General features: G+C 40.9%; 1 protein-coding gene across 1 annotated transcript in view; it reads right to left on the bottom strand.

Annotated features, from left to right (window-relative positions):
* Positions 1 to 24,369, bottom strand: part of clasp2 (cytoplasmic linker associated protein 2) — a 178,680-nt gene that overhangs the window by 112,115 nt on the left and 42,196 nt on the right. The window contains exon 7 of the mRNA XM_062047295.1: positions 12,374 to 12,444. Coding sequence (XP_061903279.1) covers positions 12,374 to 12,444 — 71 coding nt within the window. The remainder of the gene's footprint in view (positions 1 to 12,373; positions 12,445 to 24,369) is intronic.

Here is a 24,369-nt window from a genome sequence, read left to right as displayed (position 1 = left end):
AACAAAAGTGTTTGGCTGGGAGGAGCGTGTGTGTGTGTGTGTGGGGGGGGGTCATGTTCATGTGTATCGACTTTTATATTCAAAACGTGACTAAGCAGGAGAGGCGAGGCTTTTTCCAACACATGGGACACCAGAATCAACAACCACTTCATCACCACTGGAGGGAACGCCAGCGTCTTCAATGCCATCGCGGAGGAAAGCTCTGGGTCGTCCCGTTTTCATTAGAAAAAAAAAATGACAAGCACACACAACATGCGCCCAACTTTGAGTAAAAATTATTTTGTGTAATTTTTGTCACATTTTTCACAATCTATGTACATTTTAAGTTAACTTGTGACTAATCACAGAACACTATTGCATTCATCTTGAGAGGTCGGAGAAATAATCGATTTTTATCATGGAGGATTGTAAAATCGATTGGTAGACGTCAATGATTGATTTATTTATTGTAAATAAAGTCAATGCAAAATTTGGATCCGACCAGCTCCTTTATTTTAGGCACTCATGTTCCAGTTTTGCACACATTTCCATGAACGGGAATTAATTTAGCTGTTGCCTATTACAAATGCACCATTTTTAAAAGTTGCAAGTGATAAGCGCTTATTTAGTGAAACAAAAAATGTAAAACTGCATCAATATTAGAGATGTCCGATAATATCGGACTGCCGATATTATCGGCCGATAAATGCTTTAAAATGTGATATCGGAAATTATCGGTATCGGTTTCAAAAAGTAAAATGTATTACTTTTTAAAACGCCGCTGTGTACACGGACGTAGGGAGAAGTACAGAGCGCCAATAAACCTTAAAGGCACTGCCTTTGCGTGCCGGCCCAATCACATAATATCTACGGCTTTTCACACACACAAGTGAATGCAATGAATACTTGGTCAACAGCCATACAGGTCACACTGAGGGTGTCCGTATAAACAACTTTAACACTGTTACAAACATGCGCCACACTGTGAACCCACACTAAACAAGAACGACAAACACATTTCGGGAGAACATCCGCACCGTAACACAACATAACAAATACCCAGGACCCCTTGCAGCACTAACTCTTCCGGGACGCTACAATATACCCCCCCACCCCCCACCTCGCCAACCTCAACCTCCTCATGCTCTCTCAGAGAGAGCATGTCGCAAATTCCAAGCTGCTGTTTTGAGGCATGTTAAAAAAAAATAATGTGAAGTAGTGAAGGAAGAAGGTGGGGCCCCTCAGTCCTTAGCTTTTTAAATACGTGGGCCCCAGAAGCATTTGCTTGAATAGCCCAGGAGGTGGATTTGCTCATAAAAAGGATTTATGCCTGTCAGATGTGTCAATGCAAGTGGCCTTGATGACTCCAGACAAAAGAACACACTTGTTGGTGCTCCAGAGCCCGCTGGCTAAAAGTGTGATGGGGTTTATAAGCTGGTACACAGCCATCTTGCCCCAATGCCATGGCCACAGAGTGTGGCTGGCACACAAAGCCCCGCCCCCCTACAACCTAGCCCTCCTTGTTTGTCTGTCTGTTATGATGAATCTCGGCGAGGCGGCTACAGGCGGAGTGCAGCGACCCGACTCCTGACAAGATCTTGGTCAACGTTTTCCTCTCCTCAGTCCTTTTGCTCTCTCTGCCTACGTTGTCCCCTGCAGCCCTCTCTCCGACAGCTGCCTTTGGCGTCTAAAAGGGTATGCTCTTTAGGTTTAGGTCTTGCCGCCAACTTCCTGCTACACTCGCAGATAGGTCGTTGGGGTCAAAAGGAAGCCGAAACGATGCGTTCATATGCAACGTGATTTCTGCGGTACAGAAAATGTGGATTAATGAATAGGGGGTGGCTTGGCTCAGATGGTAGAGCGGAAAGTTGAGGCTTCATGGTGTGGATCCAGTTTCAACCATCCTAGTCACCGCCGTTGTGTCCTTGGGCAAGACACTGCGGTGCCACTCACAGTTACAATTCAAATTTAAACCGATTCCCGGTACTGGGAAATCGATACTGTTAGCAACAGTACCAATTTTCCGCACTTGTGTGTGTTAATAAATATTAATTGTTAGTGATAATAAAATCTGATTTTTTTACTGAAACATTTAAAAATGAGCTGATCATGACAACTGCTGTCCAGTTGTTACATCTTGTTTCATGAAGTCTTTTGTTGCGCCCTAAAAAGTGTTAATACTCTAAGTGTTGAACTTATTGCGCACCAGCTCTTTGATTGTAACGTGCATCTTAGTTGTAGTTTTCATTAACACATTTGACCGTGTTGAAATAGCCATGTAAAATTGCTATTGCTAATCAGTTGAGTTTTTTCTTGCCCTGATGTGGGATCTGAGCCGTGGATGTCGTTGTGGCTTGTGCATCCCTTTGAGACACTCGTGATTTAGGGCTATACAAGTAAACATTGATTGATTGATTGATTGAGTAGCATGTCGATAGCAAAGCCAAGGTATACGAGCATCACCCTAACGCATTTTTTGGAGAAGTGGAGCTTTACTGTACTTATTGAAAACTGCTGAGTCGGCAAACAAACGTAATCCCGGGTACCGTAACATGGCACCGTTGGATTTTACGTGAACCGGTGCCTGGGAGGACCGCCGGGATTCGAGTGGTGCCAAAAAAAAAAGTACCCAACCCCTTTTGGTGTATGATTGTGAACGAATGTTTGGTGGTGGTCGCAGAGACCAGAGGCGCAAATTGGAAGCCACGTTTCCATCAGTTTACCCAGCTTACCACTATCAACGTGTGAAAATGGAGCACTTTAAAGGCCTACTGAAAGCCACTACTACCGACCACGCAGTCTGATAGTTTATATATCAATGATGAAATCTTAACATTGCAACACATGCCAATATGGCCGGGTTAGATTAGTAAAGTGCAATTTTAAATTTCCCGTGAAATATCCTGCTGAAAACGTCTTGGTATGATGACGTTTGCGCGTGACATCACGGATTGTAGCGGACATTTTGGGACACCATTGTGGCCAGCTATTAAGTCGTCTGTTTTCATCGCAAAATTCCACAGTATTCTGGACATCTGTGTTGGTGAATCTTTTTGTTTAATGAACAATGAAGACAGCAAAGAAGAAAGCTGTAGGTGGGAAGCGGTGTATTAGCGACCGGCTGCAGCAACCCAAACACATAGCCGGTGTTTCATTGTTTACATTCCCAAAGGATGACAGTCAAGCTTTACCATTGGCCTGTGGAGAACTGGGACAACATAGACTCTTACCAGGAGGACTTTGAGTTGGATACGCAGACGCGCTACCGTGAGTATGCTGCTGCGGCTTCCAAACATTTGATCGCTTAATATCAGGTCCCACCCGCCTCTCACAGAATCTTCCCTATCTGAATCGCTTCCACTGCCCTCTAAGCCTTCACTCTCGCTTTCCTCATCCACAAATCTTTCATCCTCGCTCAAATTGATGGGGTAATCGTCGCTTTCTCTGTCCGAATCGCTCTCGCTGCTTGTGGCCATGATTGTAAACAATGTGCAGATGTGAGGAGCTCCACAACCTGTGACGTCACGCTACTTCAGGTACAGGCAAGGCTTTTTTATCAGCAACCAAAAGTTGCGAACTTTATCGTCAATGTTCTCTACTAAATCCTTTCAGCAAAAATATGGCAATATCGCGAAATGATCAAGTATGACACATAGAATGGACCTGCTATCCCCGTTTAAATAAGAAAATCTCAATTCAGTAGGCCTTTAAGTGTCGAGAAAAATGCTAAATAAATCTAATCCATTATTATTATTAATAATGTGAGAAAGAGGGAATTTTTCATATGTCAAAATGACAAATGATTTGAATGAGCTTAATTTTTTTGATGTCAGAATAGTTTGAGAAAAAGAATCAAAGGGACTTTGTGTTATGGAAGTCGTATGTAAATTTCGGACAATAAACTGCTACTTTTTCCCGATGCCCTGAACCCTGCGGCTTGTAGAAGGATGTGGCTAATTTAGGGATTTATCTTCGCTGACGGCCATAAAGAAAATAGTTTTCATAAAACAACAAACACACTTAAATGGTGTGTTACTGTTTGTGCTATGGTGCCATCTTTTGGACGAGTTTGCTCACTGCCGGAGCAGCTGGTAGACTACAAGTGTTTCCTGCTGTTTAAAGCTTTGAACCGGAAGTAAAAGCGCCATCCATAGCGTTTCTACTCGTATAGATTTTTCATTCATCACTCGAAGCAACGTTTGTAAGTTTTACAAACCCCGTTTCCATATGAGATGGGAAATTGTGTTAGATGTAAATATAAACGGAATACAATGATTTGCAAATAATTTTCAACCCATATTCAGTTGAATATGCTACAAAGACAACATATTTGATGTTCAAACTGATAAACATTTTTTTTTGTGCAAATAATCATTAACTTTAGAATTTGATGCCAGCAACACGTGACAAAGAAGTTGGGAAAGGTGGCAATAAATACTGATAAAGTTGAGGAATGCTCATCAAACACTTATTTGGAACATCCCACAGGTGAACAGGCAAATTGGGAACAGGTGGGTGCCATGATTGGGTATAAAAGTAGATTCCATGAAATGCTCAGTCATTCACAAACAAGGATGGGGCGAGGGTCACCACTTTGTCAACAAATGCGTGAGCAAATTGTTGAACAGTTTAAGAAAAACCTTTCTCAACCAGCTATTGCAAGGAATTTAGGGATTTCACCATCTACGGTCCGTAATATCATCAAAGGGTTCAGAGAATCTGGAGAAATCACTGCACGTAAGCAGCTAAGCCCGTGACCTTCCATCCCTCAGGCTGTACTGCATCAACAAGCGACATCAGTGTGTAAAGGATATCACCACATGGGCTCAGGAACACTTCATAAACCCACTGTCAGTAACTACAGTTGGTCGCTACATCTGTAAGTGCAAGTTTAAACTCTCCTATGCAAGGCGAAAACCGTTTATCAACAACACCCAGAAACGCAGCCGGCTTCACTGGGCCTGAGCTCATCTAAGATGGACTGATACAAAGTGGAAAAGTGTTCTGTGGTCTGACGAGTCCACATTTCAAATTGTTTTTGGAAACTGTGGACATCGTGTCCTCCTGACCAGAAGAAAAGAACCATCCGGATTGTTATAGGTACAAAGTGTAAAAGCCAGCATCTGTGATGGTATGGGGGTGTATTAGTGCCCAAGACATGGGTAACTTACACATCTGTGAAGGCGCCATTAATGCTGAAAGGTACATACAGGTTTTGGAGCAACATATGTTGCCATCCAAGCAACGTTACCATGGACGCCCCTGCTTATTTCAGCAAGACAATGCCAAGCCACGTGTTACATCAACGTGGCTTCATAGTAAAAGAGTGCGGGTACTAGACTGGCCTGCCTGTAGTCCAGACCTGTCTCCCATTGAAAATGTGTGGCGCATTATGAAGCCTAAAATAGCACAACGGAGACCCCGGACTGTTGAACAACTTAAGCTGTACATCAAGCAAGAATGGGAAAGAATTCCACCCGAGAAGCTTAAAAAATGTGTCTCCTCAGTTCCCAAACGTTTACTGAGTGTTGTTAAAAGGAAAGGCCATGTAACACAGTGGTGAACATGCCCTTTCCCAACTACTTTGGCACATGTTGCAGCCATGAAATTCGAAGTTAATTATTATTTGCAAAAAAACAATAAAGTTTATGAGTTTGAACATTAAATATGTTGTCTTTGTAGTGCATTCAATTGAATATGGGTTGAAAAGGATTTGCAAATCATTGTATTCCGTTTATATTTACATCTAACACAATTTCCCAACTCATATGGAAACAAGGTTTGTACAATATAACTACAACTATTCTTACTTACTAAACTGTCCCATGTGTGATGTCTGCAGGAGTGTTTTCATGCATATTTGTACATGCTATCGTAATGTAATGCAGCTAGCCTCGTTAGCATTAGCTAATATGCTAACACGTCTATGTGTTGGTATTATTATCGTTTCACAAATTCCTCAGTAAATTCGCCAAGACGCCACCTTGGAGCTATTGAGTCTGTTTATCTGATTGGAGAGCTTGCTTCTGCAGCTAGTGGGCCCATGACGATGACTTCTGTTTTGTTTGATCAGCCGTTTTACTGCCATGTTATAGACACCACTTGGAAATAATTAAAGTATGTAAATAAACATTTACAAAATATTACAGTGTAAATAACTAATTTCACAACATATATATCTGCGGTTTATAGAATATCCATCCGTCCATCCATTTTCTACCGCTTATTCCCTTCGGGGTCGCAGGGGATGCTGGAGCCTATCTCAGCTACAATCGGGCGGAAGGCGGGGTACACCCTGGACATGTCGCCACCTCATCACAGGGCCAACACAGATAGACAGACAACATTCACACACTAGGGACCATTTAGTGTTGCCAATCAACCTATCCCCAGGTGCATGTCTTTGGAGGTGGGAGGAAGCCGGAGTACCCGCAGGGAACCCACGCAGTCACGGGGAGGACATGCAAACTCCACACAGAAAGATCCCGAGTGCAGGATCGAACCCAGGACCTTCGTATTGTGAGGCAGACGCACTAACCCCTCTTCCACCGTGCTGCCCGATTTATAGAATAATATGGAAAAATATGTTTTGCTTACAAAATGTAGTGGGTGCGGCTTAAAAACTGGTGCTCTCTATAGTCCGGAAAATATGGTTTGTGAACAATGGGGATTTTGGAAGTGTGAAAAATTGTCCTAAGTGAACGTAATGTTTTGATACTGAAGTAGAGAAATGTGGAAGATGGAAACATTCTCCATTCATTTTGCAAAACTGGGAAATGTAAAATTCCAGGAGAACTGGAAATGTTTTCAATGTTTAAAAAAAAAACTACAGGAGCACAAATGTCCCCAATGAACTATTGAAATGCTGGGAATGTGCCAATAAGCTACAAGTGCACCGCTGTCCACCTGTGATGGCGTCACTCAGGCAGGCCTGTTAACACCAGAGCCAATCTGCAGCCAAGTTCAAAGTAAACTACGCCCGTCCGCCCACCCCCAGGGACCCTCGGCTGCCACCAGAGACGGCATCATCAAAACACCCGCGCTGCGCCACATTTCGCTGCCTGTGTGTCTCTGCCAGTAAACAAGCACCGCCAGCAACTGCTGATGTGGTCCTTGCGGGAGAGGTTTGGTGACACGACGGCACTAAATATACACCCCTGCTCGCGGCACTCGCATGTTAGGCTAATGGCGGGAATAACATGAAATATATGTTAATACTAACAGATTTATTTTAAATGTATGTACACATTTTTTTGAGTCTTTTAAAAAAAATAAAAAAACATATAGCAATGTATGCAAATTAGGGGAAACCCTGCTCTAAATTTAAACAGAATTGAAGCTAATTCGCCTTTTTCCATTTTTTTTCCCCAAATAAGAATCGATAAGAGAACCGTTAAGGAACCAAATCTTTAAGCAGAATGGAAAGTGGAATCGGAAACAGAAGTATCTTATCAATTCCCACCCCAAATAGGGATGCAACGGTACACTGCATAATCCTGCACAGGACAATCTGCCTCTAATTTAAAAAAAACTGACATTAATCGTGATTGGATATGTCAAAACTAATGGTGATCATTTTTTGCCATATTGCCCAGCCCTAGTTACCCCTGAAAGTTTATTTTTCTCCTTTACAACCTGACTGTTAAAAGCGACAACACTCAGTATTTTTTCCATGTTTACTGTTTTTATTTATTTTTTAGTAGGTGGTTTTCTTGTTTGTGAGCAAATAATAAAACAAGCTTCAGGACACAAATGGGCTGCATTTTGGACACCAGTGTTGAAGTAGTGTTAAAAGGGAACTGCTCTTTTTTTGGAATGTTGCCTATCGTTCACAATCATTATGAGAGACAACAACACATTTGTCTTTATTGGGGGAGGGATTTTAACGATAAGTGCTTGGAAAACAACTTCAAAACCCTCCATCAACATTTTATATACACACTGCAAGTATATATATAATGTAGTAACAGACACCTTCATAACAATGTGTAATATGTACAAGTTGATTGGCAACACTAAATTGGCCCTAGTGTGTGAATGTGAGTGTGAATGATGTCTGTCTATCTGTGTTGGCCCTGAGATGAGGTGGCCACTTGTCCAGGGTGTACCCCGCCTTCCGCCCGAATGCAGCTGAGATAGGCTCCAGCACCCCCCGCGACCCCAAAAGGGACAAGCGGTAGGAAATGGAAGGATGGATACACACTGCAAGTATATATATATATATATATATATATATATATATATATATATATAATGTAGTAACAGACACCTTCATAACAATATGTAATATGTTCAATATACACAATGCAAACCTATATACGTATAATGTAGTAACAGACACCTTCATAACAATATGTAATATGTACAATGTACACACTGCAAGTATATATATATATATATATATAAAATGTAGTAACAGACACCTTCATAACAATATGTAATATGTTCAATATACACAATGCAAGTCTATATATAATGTGGTAACAGACACCTTCATAACAATATGTACAATATACACACTGCAAGTCTATATATAATGTAGTAACAGACACCTTCATAACAATATGTAATATGTACAATATGTACACTGCAAGTATATATATAATGTAGTAACAGACACCTTCATACCAATATGTAATATGTTTTATAGACACACTGCAAGTATACATATAATGTAGTAACAGACATCTTCATAACATGTAATATGTACAATATACACACTGCAAATATATATATAATGTAGTAACAGACACCTTCATAACAATGTGTAATATGTTTTATATACACACAGCAAGTATATATATACAGTATATATATATATATATATACACACATATATATATATACTGTATATATAATGTAGTAACAGACACCTTCATAACAATATGTAATATGTACAATATACACACTGCAAGTATATATATAATGTAGTAACAGACACCATAACAATATGTAATATGTTCAATATTTACCCTATTTTGGTCATTTTAATCAATGCCGGAACTAATTCCTTTGCGCATTTATTTCCGTTTCCATCGCAGCGCACGTCTGGCAACAAATGTGTGTCCTACTTCCAGAAACAAAGATGTGTGTTCTAATCATGGCAGATCTGGTAACAAACAACGATGACAACTATTTTTGGACTAAGGAGGGTTCAGCACAATATATTTTTGAAGCTGAATATACGGAGGATGAACTACTGCATCTAGAAGCCAGCACGAAGGAAGGGTGAGACGTTGGAGCAGACGGAAGCCGAGAGAGTGAGGTGAAAGTGACTCGAAGCTGCAAAATGTGGAATTTGAAGCCATGCTATTTCGACATAAATGGAGTGCTTACCCAAATAAACCGGAAAAAACGTCCCTAACCAGCTGTGTCCATCGAGGAGTCACTTTAATATTGATCATGATACATGCAGCACGTCATGTGTGTTACTACAGTACATACGCTGTCAAACAAAACATGAAATAACACTTGACAGATACTGTAATATGATTGTTCATGTTTTTCACAAAGTACAGATCCTATCACATTGTGTTGTGCATTACAAACTTAAACTCGTTTTGTGTTGACGCAGTTGCAAGCTTATCTCTTTCTGTAGCTAGCTTTTACGGCTAATACCGTAGCACGCCAATGTGTTACTACACAAGAAAAAGAGTTTCTCAGTGTTCGCTCTTACAATAACAATGTTGCTACAGCTTCGTTATTACACAGGTTACGGAACGTAAATGAAGTATTGTTGACGGTTTTTTAGATGCATTCTTAAAGTGTTTTAGCAGTGGAATTGATTGCTCCCATTAGCTGCATTGCCAGCCACCTACAACAAGCCGATTTTTATATGTTAGAAAGCGAAATGAACAAAAACCTTTTGTCTTCTTGTCTCTCATAATGATTGTGTACGATGGGTTGTATTTTTAAAAAAAAGTGCACTTCCCCTTTAATATTCAAACTATGAAAACATTCAAACAGATTGCCTGATCCTCAAAGCCAACCAAATCCATTTTCATTCACAGTCTATATTTTTGTCTAATGCAGCATGACAACAATCTATTAATACTGTGACAAAGAAAGAGACAAACACAGACACATACATACATATATTAGGGGTGTAACGGTACACAAAAATGTTGGTTCATTAGGTACCTCGGTTTAGAGGTCACGGTTCAGTTCATTTTCGGTACAGTAAGAAAAAAACTAAATGTAAATTTTTGGGTTATTTATTTACCAAATTTGCAAAATCTTCCACCAAAAATATTTTTCTTAGTGGAATATTTGATGTGAAGTAATGGGAACCTTGGATAGGTCAATAATTCATAATAACATTGATTTTGATTCAATATTATGTTTTGAGCAATGACAGTTTGAAAGAAAAAAAACAGCTTTGTTTTATTAGTCAACATTGCAACTTTTTCTAAATTACATTTAACCTTTAAGCTTTTTTATTTCACTTTTGTTATGTTTTTGTTTATTTTAATAGTATTTTTAGAATGTGCCGTGGGCCTTTAAAACATTAACTGTGGGCCGCAAATGGCCTCCGGGGCACACTTTTGACACCCCTGCTATAGATAATAAAAAATTAAATCTGATAAATCTATGGATAAAAAGCAGAGCCTGGCGACGCATGCGCGTTTATCATAACTCTCTCGCTCTCTCTGTCTCTGCCCCTCCCTCACCAATGCTGCTGTGCGCACAATTTGTTTTGTTTTCAACCCCTTCTTAACCCTGAACGTACATTGAAAATACACGCAACTCTAACTCAAAATGCCAGACATTTGAGGCATTTAAGAAACTCCGTCCTGACAGCTCCGCAAAAGAGGCCATGTCCGGTGAAAAGAGGACGTATGGTCAGTCTATCGTAGCCCGTTAGCTGCTAGCATGCCATGTGTTGTGCCTCGGTGTGCATTGTTTACACAACTAGCGTTACGCTACTTAATATGTCCGTGTGGAAACTCGTTCGGTACACCTCCGAACCGAACAGGAACCCCTGTACCGAAACGGTTCAATACAAATACACGTACCGTTACACCTCTAATATATATATATATAAACAACACACTAGTAAAGCATTAATCCTATAAGATCCAATCCTATCACATTGTGTTGTGCATTACAAACTCAAACTCGTTTTGTGTTAAGGCAGTTGCGAGCTTATCTCTTTCTGTAGCTAGCTTTTACGGATAATACCGTAGCACGCCAATGTGTTACTACGCAAGGAAAAGAGTTCCTCAGTTTTCGCTCTTACAATAACAATGTTGCTACAGCTTCGTTATTACACAGGTTACGGAACGTAAATGAAGTATTGTTGACGTTTTTTTAGATGCGTTCTTAAAGTGTTTTAGCGGTGGAATTGATTGCTCCCATTAGCTGCATTGCCAGCCACCAACAACAAGACGATTTTTATGTTAGAAAGCGAAATAAACAAAAACCTTTTGTCTTCTTGTCTCTCATAATGATTGTGTACGATAGGCAATATTCCAAAAAAAAAGTGCACTTCCTCTTTAATATTCAAACTATGAAAACATTCAAACAGATTACCTGATCCTCAAAGCCAACCAAATCCATTTTCATTCACAGTCTATATTTTTGTCTAATGCAGCATGACAACAATCTATTAATACTGTGACAAGGAAAGAGACAAACACACACACACATATATGTATATATATACACTACCGTTCAAAAGTTTGGGGTCACATTGAAATGTCCTTATTTTTGAAGGAAAAGCACTGTACTTTTCAATGAAGATAACTTTAAACTAGTCTTAACTTTAAAGAAATACACTCTATACATTGCTAATGTGGTAAATGACTATTCTAGCTGCAAATGTCTGGTTTTTGGTGCAATATCTACATAGGTGTATAGAGGCCCATTTCCAGCAACTATCACTCCAGTGTTCTAATGGTACAATGTGTTTGCTCATTGGCTCAGAAGGCTAATTGATGATTAGAAAACCCTTGTGCAATCCTGTTCACACATCTGAAAACAGTTTAGCTCGTTACAGAAGCGACAAAACTGACCTTCCTTTGAGCAGATTGAGTTTCTGGAGCATCACATTTGTGGGGTCAATTAAACGCTCAAAATGGCCAGAAAAAGAGAACTTTCATCTGAAACTCGACAGTCTATTCTTGTTCTTAGAAATGAAGGCTATTCCACAAAATTGTTTGGGTGACCCCAAACTTTTGAACGGTAGTGTATGTGTGCGTGTATATATAAACAACACACTACTAAAGCATTAATCCTGTAAGGTCCGATTGCAGCAGCCCCTGGCGACCAAGTGACAATCACAAGCACACAGAGCGGTCAGGCCACAACACACCAGAGCAAAATATATCGCCTTGGCAACGTGTATCTACGTGATGGGCGTCAGAGGCAAAGTCAACAGGAAAAGCACACTAACCGTGACTCGGGCTGAGAGCCATGTTGCCCGAATTCAAAGCTTCATCAAAGCGGGCGAATATGGTCTGTAACCTGCAGAGAGAAAGAAGAGAACATTTAGAACACGCAACATCAAGGATGGTTGTCATGCAGGAGGGGAATGCGGGCATGTGCCTTTAAACCTCGCTGCAAATCCACCAGCGTGTGCAGCACACCGGACCGTCTCAGCGGGTGGGTGTGTCAACAACAACAACACAATCACCACCATCTTGCACCCCACGTACACACACCTTGTGTGTGTGATATGTGACCACCGCCCACTATCTACAGGCACAATAAGGACAACATGGACGCCGCCTACTGCTGCGTGCTCACATTGATTGCCGACGCAAGACAAAATGCCACCAGCCTCATACAAACCTTCAGTGCTGGTGCTCTGCTGATAAACACTGACTAATGCATCCACGCAGAGTTTTCACGTGGCTCCATTCCCCTCATTTGCATATGGAAACAGCTTCCTTCTTTGGCCCCTCGTCGCTTCGGATCCCAGATAGGCAATGAAATGTGCCGCTGTGGAGCCGGTGACGGCGCCGCGCTCTTCAGCTCTTTGTATCCAAGGCGGTGCGGTGGCTCTCCAAGGAGGGAGGGGGCGGGGAGGCAAAGACGTGCGCGCGACAAAAGCAGCCACCTACTGCTCTGCATACATGTTGTGTGTCAATCGCACGCCGGGGACAACCACACGGAGGCTGTGGAGTGCGGGCGACAAGCGGCCAGCAGATTCAGTTACCCTTTACATAACCTCCCTCCATACGCACTTTGTGCAGAGGGGGAGGGGCTGCAGCGACAGACAGACCAAAAGCAGCTCCTCCCCCTGCATGTCTCTCACGCTCACCCCATTTGCCTTCTTCGTCTCCGCATGTTTTCTGCTCTCGTCACGACAGTTTGGAGGTGTTCAAAATGCATTTTTAGACAAACTCAGCACGTGTGGTTTCCGCTCACTTCTACCCTGAAGCAGAAGGGTCAGAATTAGGGATGTCCGATAATATCGGACTGCCAATATTATCGGCCGATAAATGCTTTAAAGGCCTACTGAAATGATTTTTTTTTATTTAAACGGGAATAGCAGATCCATTCTATGTGTCATACTTGATCATTTCGCGATATTGCCATATTTTTGCTGAAAGGATTTAGTAGAGAAAATCGACGATAAAATTCGCAACTTTTGCTCGCTGATAAAAAAAAGCCTTGCCTGTACCGGAAGTAGCGTGACGTCACAGGAGCTAGTATTCCTCACAATTCCCCATTGTTTACAATGGAGCAAGAGAGATTCGGACCGAGAAAGTGATGATTACGCCATTAATTTGAGCGAGGATGAAAGATTCGTAGATGAGGAACGTTACAGTGAAGGACTTGAGAGACAGTGATGGACGTATCTTTTTTCGCTCTGACCGTAACTTAGGTACAAGCTGGCTCATTGGATTCCACACTCTCCTTTTTTTATTGTGGATCACGGATTTGTATTTTAAACCACCTCGGATACTATATCCTCTTGACAATGAGAGTCGAGAACGCGAAATGGACATTCAGTGCCTTTTATCTCCACGACAATACATCGGCGAAATGCTTTAGCTACGAGCTAACGTGATAGCATCGTGCTTTAACTGCATATAGAAACAAAAAAATAAACCCCTGACTGGAAGGATAGATAGAAAATCAACAATACTATTAAACCGTGGACATGTAAATACACGGTTAATGCTTTCCAGGCTGGCGAAGGTTAACAATGCTGTGCTAACGACGCCATTGAAGCTAACTTAGCAACTTAGCAACGGTACCTCACAGAGCTATGCTAAAAACATTAGCTCTCCACCTACGCCAGCCAGCCCTCATCTACTCATCAACACCCGTGCTCACCTGCGTTCCAGCGATCGGCAGAACGACGAAGGACTTCACCCGATGCGTTTGGCGGCCCGGGGACGTAGGAAGTCAAGGTGAGGTCGGCGGATAGCGCGGCTAGCGCTCCAACAAAGTCCTCCTGGTTGTGTTGCTGTAGTCCGCTGCTAATACACCGATCCCACCTATAACTGTCTTCTTTGCAGCCTTCATTGTTCATTAAACAAATTGCAAAAGATGTCCAAAATACTGTGGAATTATGAAATGAAAACAGAGCTTTTTGTATAGGATTCTACGGGTACCATAACTTCCGTTACTCTGACTTCGTCACGCGCATACGTCATCATACCGCGACGTTTTAGCCGGATATTTCCCGGGAAGTTTTAAATGTCACTTTATAAGTTAACCCGGCCGTATTGGCATGTGTTGCAATGTTAAGATTTCATCATTGATATATAAACTATCAGACTGCGTGGTCGGTAGTAGTGGGTTTTAGTAGGCCTTTAAAATGTAATATCGGAAATTATCGGTATCCATCCATCCCATCCATTTTCTACCGCTTGTCCCTTTCGGGGTCGCGGGGGTGCTGGAGCCTATCTCAGCTGCAATCGGGCGGAAGGCGGGGTACACCCTGGACAAGTCGCCACCTCATCACAGGGCCAACACAGATAGACAGACAACATTCACACACTGGGGCCCATTTACTGTTGCCAATCAACCTATCCCCAGGTGCATGTTTTTGTCGGTGGGAGAAAGCTGGAGTACCCGGAGGGAACCCACGCAGTCACGGGGAGAACATGCAAACTCCACACAGAAAGATCCCGAGCCCGGTATTGAACTCAGGACTACTCAGGACCTTCATATTGGTTTCATAATTATTGTTATCGGTTTTAAAAGGTAAAATGTGTGACTTTTTAAAACGCCGCTGTGTACACGGACGTAGTTGGAGAAGTACAGAGCGCCAATAAACCTTAAAGGCACTGCCTTTGCGTGCCGGCCCAGTCACATAATATCTACGGCTTTTCACACACACAAGTGAATGCAAGGCATACTTGGTCAACAGCCATACAGGTCACACTGAGGGTGACCGTATAAACCACTTTAATACTGTTACAAACATGCGCCAAACTGTGAACCCACACCAAACAAGAATGACAAACACATTTCGGGAGAACATTTGCACCGTAACACAACATAAACACAACAGAACAAATACCCAGAACCCCTTGCAGCACTAACTCTTCCGGGACGCTACAATATACACCCCCCTGGCCCCCCGCCCACCTCAACCTCCTCATGCTCTCTCAGGGAGAGCATAAAGTACTATCTATCTATCTATGTCCCAAATTCCAAGCTGCTGTTTTGAGGCATGTTAAAAAAAAAAAGCACTTTGTGACTTCAATAATAAATATGGCAGTGCCATGTTGGCATTTTTTTCCATAACTTGGGTTGATTTATTTTGGAAAACCTTGTTACATTGTTTAATGCATCCAGCGGGGCATCACAATAAAATTAAGCATAATAATGTGTTAATTCCACGAATGTATATATTGGTATCTGTTGATATCGGTATCGGTAATAAGAGTTGGACAATATCGGGATATCGGTAAAAAAGCCATTATCAGACATCTCTAGTCAGAATGTGTCAAAACTGGAGATCCACCGATATGTTTTTTTCAGGGCTGATATCGATTATTAGTCGTGAAGGATAACCCACATTCGGATCCGATATTCATTGGCGATAAAAGTGACATACTGGTGTTAAAATTTTTAATAAATACCATATTTTCCAGACTAGAGTGCACTGGTATATAATAATAATAATAATGGATTAGATTTTATATAGCGCTTTTCTATTATTAGATACTCAAAGCGCTCACAGAGAAGTGAGAACCCATCGTTCATTAACACCTGGTGGTGGTAAGCTACATTTGTAGCCACAGCTGCCCTGGGGTAGACTGACGGAAGCGAGGCTGCCAGTTTGCGCCTACGGCCCCTCCGACCACCACCTATCATTTATTCATCATTCATTTACCAGTGTGAGCGGCACCGGGGGCAAGGGTGAAGTGTCCTGCCCAATGACACAACGGCAGCGGTTTGAATGTCAAGAGGCGGGGAGCGAACCTGCAACCCTCAGGTTTCTGGCACGGCCGCTCTACCCACTACGCCATACCGCACCCACTAAATTTTAAAAATATTTTTCCATATATTGGGCACACCGGACTATAAGCCGCAGATATATATGTTGTGAAATGAGTTATTTACACATAAAGATTTTGTAAATGTTTATTTACATACCTTAATTGTTTCCAAATGGTGTTTGTAACACGGCAGTAAAACGGCTGATCAAACAAAACGGAAGTCATCGTCATGGACCCAATCAGCTAAAGCAGGGGTGTCAAACTCATTTTTAGCTCAGGGGCCACATGGAGGAAAATCTGTGCACTCGCGGGCCGGACTATTAAAATCATATAGAAACAAATATAAAAGTTTAGATCCATGAAGGAAAGAAGAAAGTGAATTAATGTTTATAACTGAATAAATTTACATATACAAAAAAAATTTTTTATTTTGTATTATCCGTTTTCTAGCCGTCCATTGCGGGTCTACTCGTACAGATTATTCACCATTGCGTGGTGTTCAGGTCTGTGGGACCCGTTTTCATTTTTTATTAAAAGAAAAATGATACAATTAATAAATTTTTCAAACTGAGACTCACTGACTTTGGCTCATTTTCTGTGAAGAACATATATCAGAATACATATTTAATGACCACACACCATACACCCCCCCTACACATTTCTATCACATATAAGATGTCCGGGTCCACTGGACCCGGGGCTAATAGAAGTGTGGAAATTGATGTTCTGTGTACCACACACACACACACACACCTTATCCCAATAAACATCTGTTAAAACCTTCAGTGCTGGTGCTCTGCTGATAAACACTGACTAATGCATCCACGCAGAGTTTTCACTGACTGAAAACTACTTTTAATGCCTCACAATCAAACACTTTTATGTTAAAATACTGAACAGATGTTTACCTTAACCCAATAAACATCTGTTCAATATTTTAACATAAAAGTGTTTGATTGTGAGGCATTAAAAGCCACAAAATGCAACAAGTCCATCAGACCCACAAACGCTGGCTGAGTAACAACAATATGAACATTACACAAGTTAATGAATTAAAAATAAGGTTTATGACAACCTTTTTCCAAAACACAATATAGAATGTGAGCTATCACAGGATAATGCATACAATTATCATTTGTTTTCAAATCGCTTACAAAAAAGTGGGACCCCAAAAATTTACTGTGGGACCTCATTTTTATGATTTGATGGGGTCCCTGAGACCCCATTTTGAAAATGTATCGAGTATTGGTGCATGCAAAACAGCAGCAGGCGGCTGTGGCCTGCGGGCCGGTTCTAATACTAATCAAATATCATCCCGGGGGCCATAGATCATTAATTCTTGACTTTGACACATAGGAGCTAAACAGACTCAATAACTCCACGGTGACGTTTTGGTGAATTTACTGAGGAATTTGTGAAACTGAAACAATACAAAATGAATGCCATTGTGAGTTAATAATACTAACACAGACACCCGTAAACATGTTAACATATTAGCTAATGCTAAGGACACAAGCTTTATTACATTACGATCGCACGTACAAACGTGAATGAAAAGACTATTGCAGACATGGGGCAAATTAGTAAGTATGAATAGTTTTAGTTATATTTTAAAACTTACAAACATTGCTTGGAGTGATGAATGAAGAATCCGTACGAGTAGACCCGCAATGGACGGTTAGAAAACAGATCGGGCACTTGAATGCTCTAAACAGAAGGAAAATGCAGCACTGCAGCACCCGCAGTAAGCAAACTCGTCCAAAATAATGGCGCTGAGGTGTATACCTGCTAATTTAGCATGCTAATAGAATGGTACCATGAAGAAAATGAGCTACGAGCCGCAAATAGCCCCCAAGCCGTACTTTGGACACCCTGGATTCGACAGTTGACGTGTGCGTTTGAGCGCAGCTAAGAGACAAGTTTGATTGGTGAAAATGACGCTGACTGGCTAAAATATGCGGGGAAGTTGCAGGCCCTGGACAAAGTTGCGAGTCTGCACATAATTTATGGAGATTAATTAGCGTGAATTCAGAACTATTGCACTGTTGTGCCGTGAGATTTTTGGGATATATAAAACACTGCTGTTATAATTCTATATGCATGCATTTTGATGACCACCCACAGGGGGCTATGCTCGCTCTCTTCACTGGGACTGTGTCATGGTTAAAAGTGTTCCACGCTATAACTACCCCACCCAGAAGCTGGGTCACGGGGTCGGGTCCAACGACGCCAGCTCATATTAACAAATGTGGTTTGAAAGTGGTTTGGATCCGGTGGGTTTAAAAGTTGAGTTGTGACACGCCAACGAGCTCATAAGCCACACAGACATGTTTTGATGAGGGATACAAATGGTTCTGTGGGAGAGTTATATGTATCTTGTCTATTCTGCATAAATGATAGTAAGCAGAACCAAAAGTCTATTTATTTTGGAATCAGTTCTGCGGGCTGCTGAAAACTGTATCACAATATCAGTGTTTTATATCGGTCAATATCGATAAGTATTTATGTAATTGATGACCTATGGAAAATAGGGAGCAGGATAACTTTTTTTTAATTTTTTTATCTGAAATATAACCTTCCTCTAATTAGAATCCCCTCAGATATCAAGGCAGAAAGAAGAGATGTCCGATAATGGCTTTTTTTCCGATATCCGATATTGTCCAACTCTTAATTACCGATTCAGATATCAACCGATACCGATATACTGTATACAGTCGTGGAATTAACACATTATGATGCCTAATTTTGTTGTGATGCCCCGCTGGATGCATTAAACAATGTAACAAGGTTTTCCAAAATAAATCAACTCAATTTATGGGGGAAAAAAAATGCCAACATGGCACTGCCATATTTATTATTGAAGTCACAAAGTGCATTATTTTTTTTAACATGCCTCAAAACAGCAGCTTGGAATTTGGGACATGCTCTCCCTGAGAGAGCATGAGGAGGTTGAGGTGGGCGGGGTTGAGGTGGGGGGTTAGGGGATAGTGTATATTGTAGCGTCCTGGAAGAGTTAGTGCTGCAAGGGGTTCTGGGTATTTCTTCTGTTGTGTTTATGTTGTGTTACGGTGCGGATGTTCTCCCGAAATGTGTTTGTCATTCTTGTTTGGTGTGGGTTCACAGTGTGGCGCATATTTGTAACAGTGTTAACACCCTCAGTGTGACCTGTATGGCTGTTGACCAAGTATGCTTTGCATTCACTTGTGTATGTGAAAAGCCGTAAATATTATGTGATTGGGCCGGCACGCAAAGGCAGTGCCTTGAAGGTTTATTGTTGCTCTGTACTTCTCCCTACGTCCGTGTAACACTCCGTACAGCTGCGTTTTAAAAAGTCATACATTTTACTCTTTGAAACCGATACCGATAATTACATTTTAAAGCATTTATCGGCCGATAATATCGGCAGTCCGATATTATCGGACATCTCCAGGAGAAAGCATGGAAAAAACTCAATGTAAACAAAATATTAAAATCACATTAAACACTTAACAATAAGCCCTTAAAATGAAGGTGCAAAAATAAGCAATATTTAAGAAATGTTCAATTAAGTGTAAGAAAATAGGGCAAAGTGTGAAAATTAAAACAGCTGTGCTCTAAAGGGTGAGCACATGGTCTTGGTGGGGACAAGCGCCTTGCATCATTTACAGACCACATTGGTCTGACTACCGTGACTTAGAAAAAATCCAAAAAGTGTCGTACTGTCGAATTGACTTTTCCTCTTTTATTCACAATTTCTTCATTTTGACTACTTCTTCTCACTCCATGCAAAGAATCGACCGCCAGACAACCAAACTTGATGGTTGATACGGTTACCCGATTGGCTGCTGGCGTGTCACTCCCACTGATAAGTGATCACTTCCTGCGTTGCTCGGTACGAGAGAGCGAATGTCTTTGTTCATGCAACCAACCTTGCTTCCATACTTCCGCTTTCTTGCGACAAAATTATCAAACGCTTTTTATTTGATACTGATTATGTGTTCATTGCAATATACACTGATATCGTTTAATGCTAGTTTTAGTTCTTGGCCTCACTGTGTCCTTATCTGATGCAAACTCTCAAGAGTTGATATGCGATATGGTCAGCAAGACCCAGGCTCTAGATACCAAGGGGGGGGTCGGCAACCCGCGGCTCTAGCGCCGCTCTAGTGGCTTCCTGGAGCGTTTTTGAAAATGTATGAAAATGGAAAAAGATGGCGTTGGAAAGAAGGTGCGAATCTGGTAACAAATGAAGGAAGAAATAATTCCCAAGAAAAACAGCAGGGGGTCCATCGTGTGGCGGTGGTTTGGCTTCAAGCGGGAAGATGTTGAACAGACACAACCGTAATTTGTCAAGTGTGGGGCAAAAGCTTTGCTACAAAAAGTAGCATTACTGCTAATTTGCAGCATCATTTGAAAAGACACCCGCTAGAGAATGAAGAGTGCTTGAAACTCCACATGTCAACATCTCCGTTCGGTGCCACACCAACAAAATGCCGAGGCAACCATTTCCACATCAACACCGTATGAAAAAAATAGTCAACAACAGAAGGAGATAACGTCCGCAGGAACCTACCACATAGCGAAGGACATACACTATTTGATTTCCTATTATGCAGCTCATTTTTATTTGACACTTATTGAAATATTTTGTTTGACAAAAGTGCACTTTATTTGTTTTAAACTATTGTAGTGGCGTTCTGTACAAAAAGTGCACTTTAATTTAGTGTTGTTTTGATATGTCATCTTAGTGACATCATGCACAAAAGTGCACTAATAGCTTGTTTTAAAATGTCTCTGACAATCTTGCACTTTCTGTTTTGAAATGACATGAATGTTTGTGCCACTGCTTAATAACTCTTTAATAAATACACTTTTGCTAAATTGACTTAGTTGTGATTTCCCTCTCTGCATGAAAGTTAAAAGAATGAGCATATATTAATGCAGTATGAAGAAGAATGTTTTAATGTAGACACATAGAATCATCATACTGCTGTGATTATATGCATCAAGTGTTCATTCAAGGCTAAGGCAAAATATCGAGATATACATCATGTATCGCGATATGGCCTAAAAATATCGAGATATTGAAAAAAGGCCATATTACCCAGCCCTAATTCAAACTCACACACACAGTTTCCTGCAGGACAGTGCGATCTTTTCAGGGACAAGCGTACACCATACCATACCATACCAACTTTATTTATAAAGCCCTTTAAAAACAACCACAGTTGAAGAACAAAGGGCTGTACACCACAAAGAAAATAAAGGCAAAGAACAGACTAAAAAATAACATTTAAAACATGAGTAAAATACACAATGAAAAAGCAAATACAAATGACCCTAAGAACAATTTGTTAGATAAAAAGCAGTTAAAAACAGTTAAAAGTCTCATGCTGAGTTAAAAGCCAGTGAATAAAAATGGGTTTTAAGAAGGGTCTTAAAAGTAGCCAAGAAGGGGCCTGTCTCACATGGAGAGGGAGATGGTTCCAGAGTTTGGGACCCGCAACAGAGAAGGCTCTGTCCCCTCTGAGCTCACGCTTTGATTTGGGTACCTCCAGGATCAGCTGATCAGCTGACCTGAGGGACCGGGTGGGGACAAAGAGGTGGAGCAGCTCAGAGAGGTAAGGTGGGGCAACACCATGTAAGGATTTTTAAAAAATGCACACAGGGCAACTTATTACCGTTTCAATGAATGCAGGTTTGGGACCTGTCGGGATGGCGAGGCATGTAGACCGGAGACAGTGTTGATGTGCATGACACATGACACACTGGGCCTCAGCCAGCATTCACAGACGCAAGACTCATGGACGGCAGTCAGTGGCAGTGTAAATTTGGGAAGCAGCGAGGCGATGGGAGCTTAAAGGCCTACTGAAAGCCACTACTACCGACCACGCAGTCTGATAGTTTATATATCAATGATGAAATCTTAACATTGCAACACATGCCAATACGGCCGGGTTAACTTATAAAGTGCAATTTTAAATTTCCCGCTAAACTTCCGGTTGAAAAACACATTTAGATATGACGTATGCGCGTGACGTCACGTTGGCTACGGAAGTATTCGTACCCAATGTGTCACCGTACAAACTGCTCTGTTTTCATCGAACAATTCCACAGTATTCTGCACGTCTGTGTTGGTGAATCTTTTGCAATTTGTTTAATGGACAATGGAGACTGCAAATAAGAAAGTTGTAGGTGCGATCGGTGTATTAGCGGCGGACTACAGCAACACAATCAGGAGGTTGTGTTGTGTTTGAGTTGGATACGAGACGCACTACTGTGAGTACAGCTTTGGCTTCCAAACATTTGATCGCTTGCCCGTACGTGCGTGTCGCTATGTGCATGTCACGTACATAACTTTGGGGAAATATATGTTTCTTGCCGACTCTGATGGCGACCGGGGTGTCGTCGAAAGCTACAACGCCCGCTGCCGCTCCGTAGTTAGCTTCAATTGTTAAGCTTCGCCAAGCTGGAAATTATTAACCGTGTATTTACATGTTCATGGTTTAATAGTATTGTTGATCTTCTGTCTATCCCTCCAGTCAGGGTTTTTTTTAATTTTGTTTCTATCTGCATTTGAGACTGATGCTATCACATTAGCTACGTAGCTAAGTTAGTTAGCTTCAATTGTTAAGAATCAGAATCAGAATAGTTTTATTGCCATTGTTTGAGAACGGGTTCACAAACTAGGAATTTTTCTTGGTTCAAACGTGCGACATAAAACACATATAACACATATTTGGTATAAAAAGAGCTGTGACTGAGCTATCAGATAGACTTAGAAGGGATTCAAGCTGGAAATTATTAACCGTGTATTTACATGTTCATGGTTTAATATAGGGTTGTCCGATAATATCGGCCTGCCGATATTATCGGCCGATAAATGCGTTAAAATGTAATATCGGAAATTATCGGTATCGGTTTTTTTATTATCTGTATCGTTTTTTTTTTGTTTGTTTTTTATTAAATCAACATAAAAAACACAAAATACACTTACAATTAGTGCACCAACCCAAAAAACCTCCCTCCCCCCATTTCTTTCTGTTATCAATATTCTGGTTCCTACATTATATATCAATATATATCAATACAGTCTGCAAGGGATACAGTCTGTAAGCACACATGATTGTGCGTGCTGCTGGTCCACTAATAGTACTAACCTTTAACAGTTAATTTTACTCATTTTCATTAATTACTAGTTTCTATGTAACTGTTTTTATATTGTTTTACTTTCTTTTTTATTCAAGAAAATGTTTTTAATTTAGTTATCTTATTTTATTATTTTTTTTAAAAAGTACCTTATCTTCACCATACATGGTTGTCCAAATTAGGCATAATAATGTGTTAATTCCACGACTGCATATATCGGTTGATATCGGTATCGGTTGATATCGGTATCGGTAATTAAAGAGTTGGACAATATCGGAATATCGGCAAAAAGCCATTATCGGACATTCCTAGTTTAATAGTATTGTTGATCTTCTGTCTATCCTTCCAGTCAGGGTTTTTTAAAATTTTGTTTCTATCTGCATTTGAGACTGATGCTATCACGTTAGCTACGTAGCTAAGTTAGTTAGCTTCAATTGTTAAGCTTCGCCAAGCTGGAAATTATTAACCGTGTGTTTACATGTTCATGGTTTAATAGTATTGTTGATCTTCTGTCTATCCTTCCAGTCAGTTTTTTTTTATTTTGTTTCTATCTGCATTTGAGACTGATGCTATCACGTTAGCTACGTAGCTAAGTTAGTTAGCTTCTATTGTTAAGCTTCGCCAAGCTGGAAATTATTAACTGTGTATTTACATGTTCATGGTTTAATAGTATTGTTGATCTTCTGTCTATCCTTCCAGTCAGGGTTTTTTTTAATTTTGTTTCTATCTGCATTTGAGACCGATGCTATCACGTTAGCTCAGTAGCTAAAATGTGTCAACGACGTATTGTCGTGGAGAAAAAAAGTCACTGTGAATGTCCATTTCGCGTTCTCGACTCTCATTTTCAAGAGGATAT

Source organism: Entelurus aequoreus, linkage group LG05, assembly GCF_033978785.1.
Source record: "Entelurus aequoreus isolate RoL-2023_Sb linkage group LG05, RoL_Eaeq_v1.1, whole genome shotgun sequence".
NCBI classification, from domain to species: Eukaryota; Metazoa; Chordata; class Actinopteri; order Syngnathiformes; family Syngnathidae; genus Entelurus; species Entelurus aequoreus.
The sequence above is the reverse complement of the archived record's forward strand: the minus strand, read 5'-3'. Positions and strand labels throughout refer to the sequence as shown.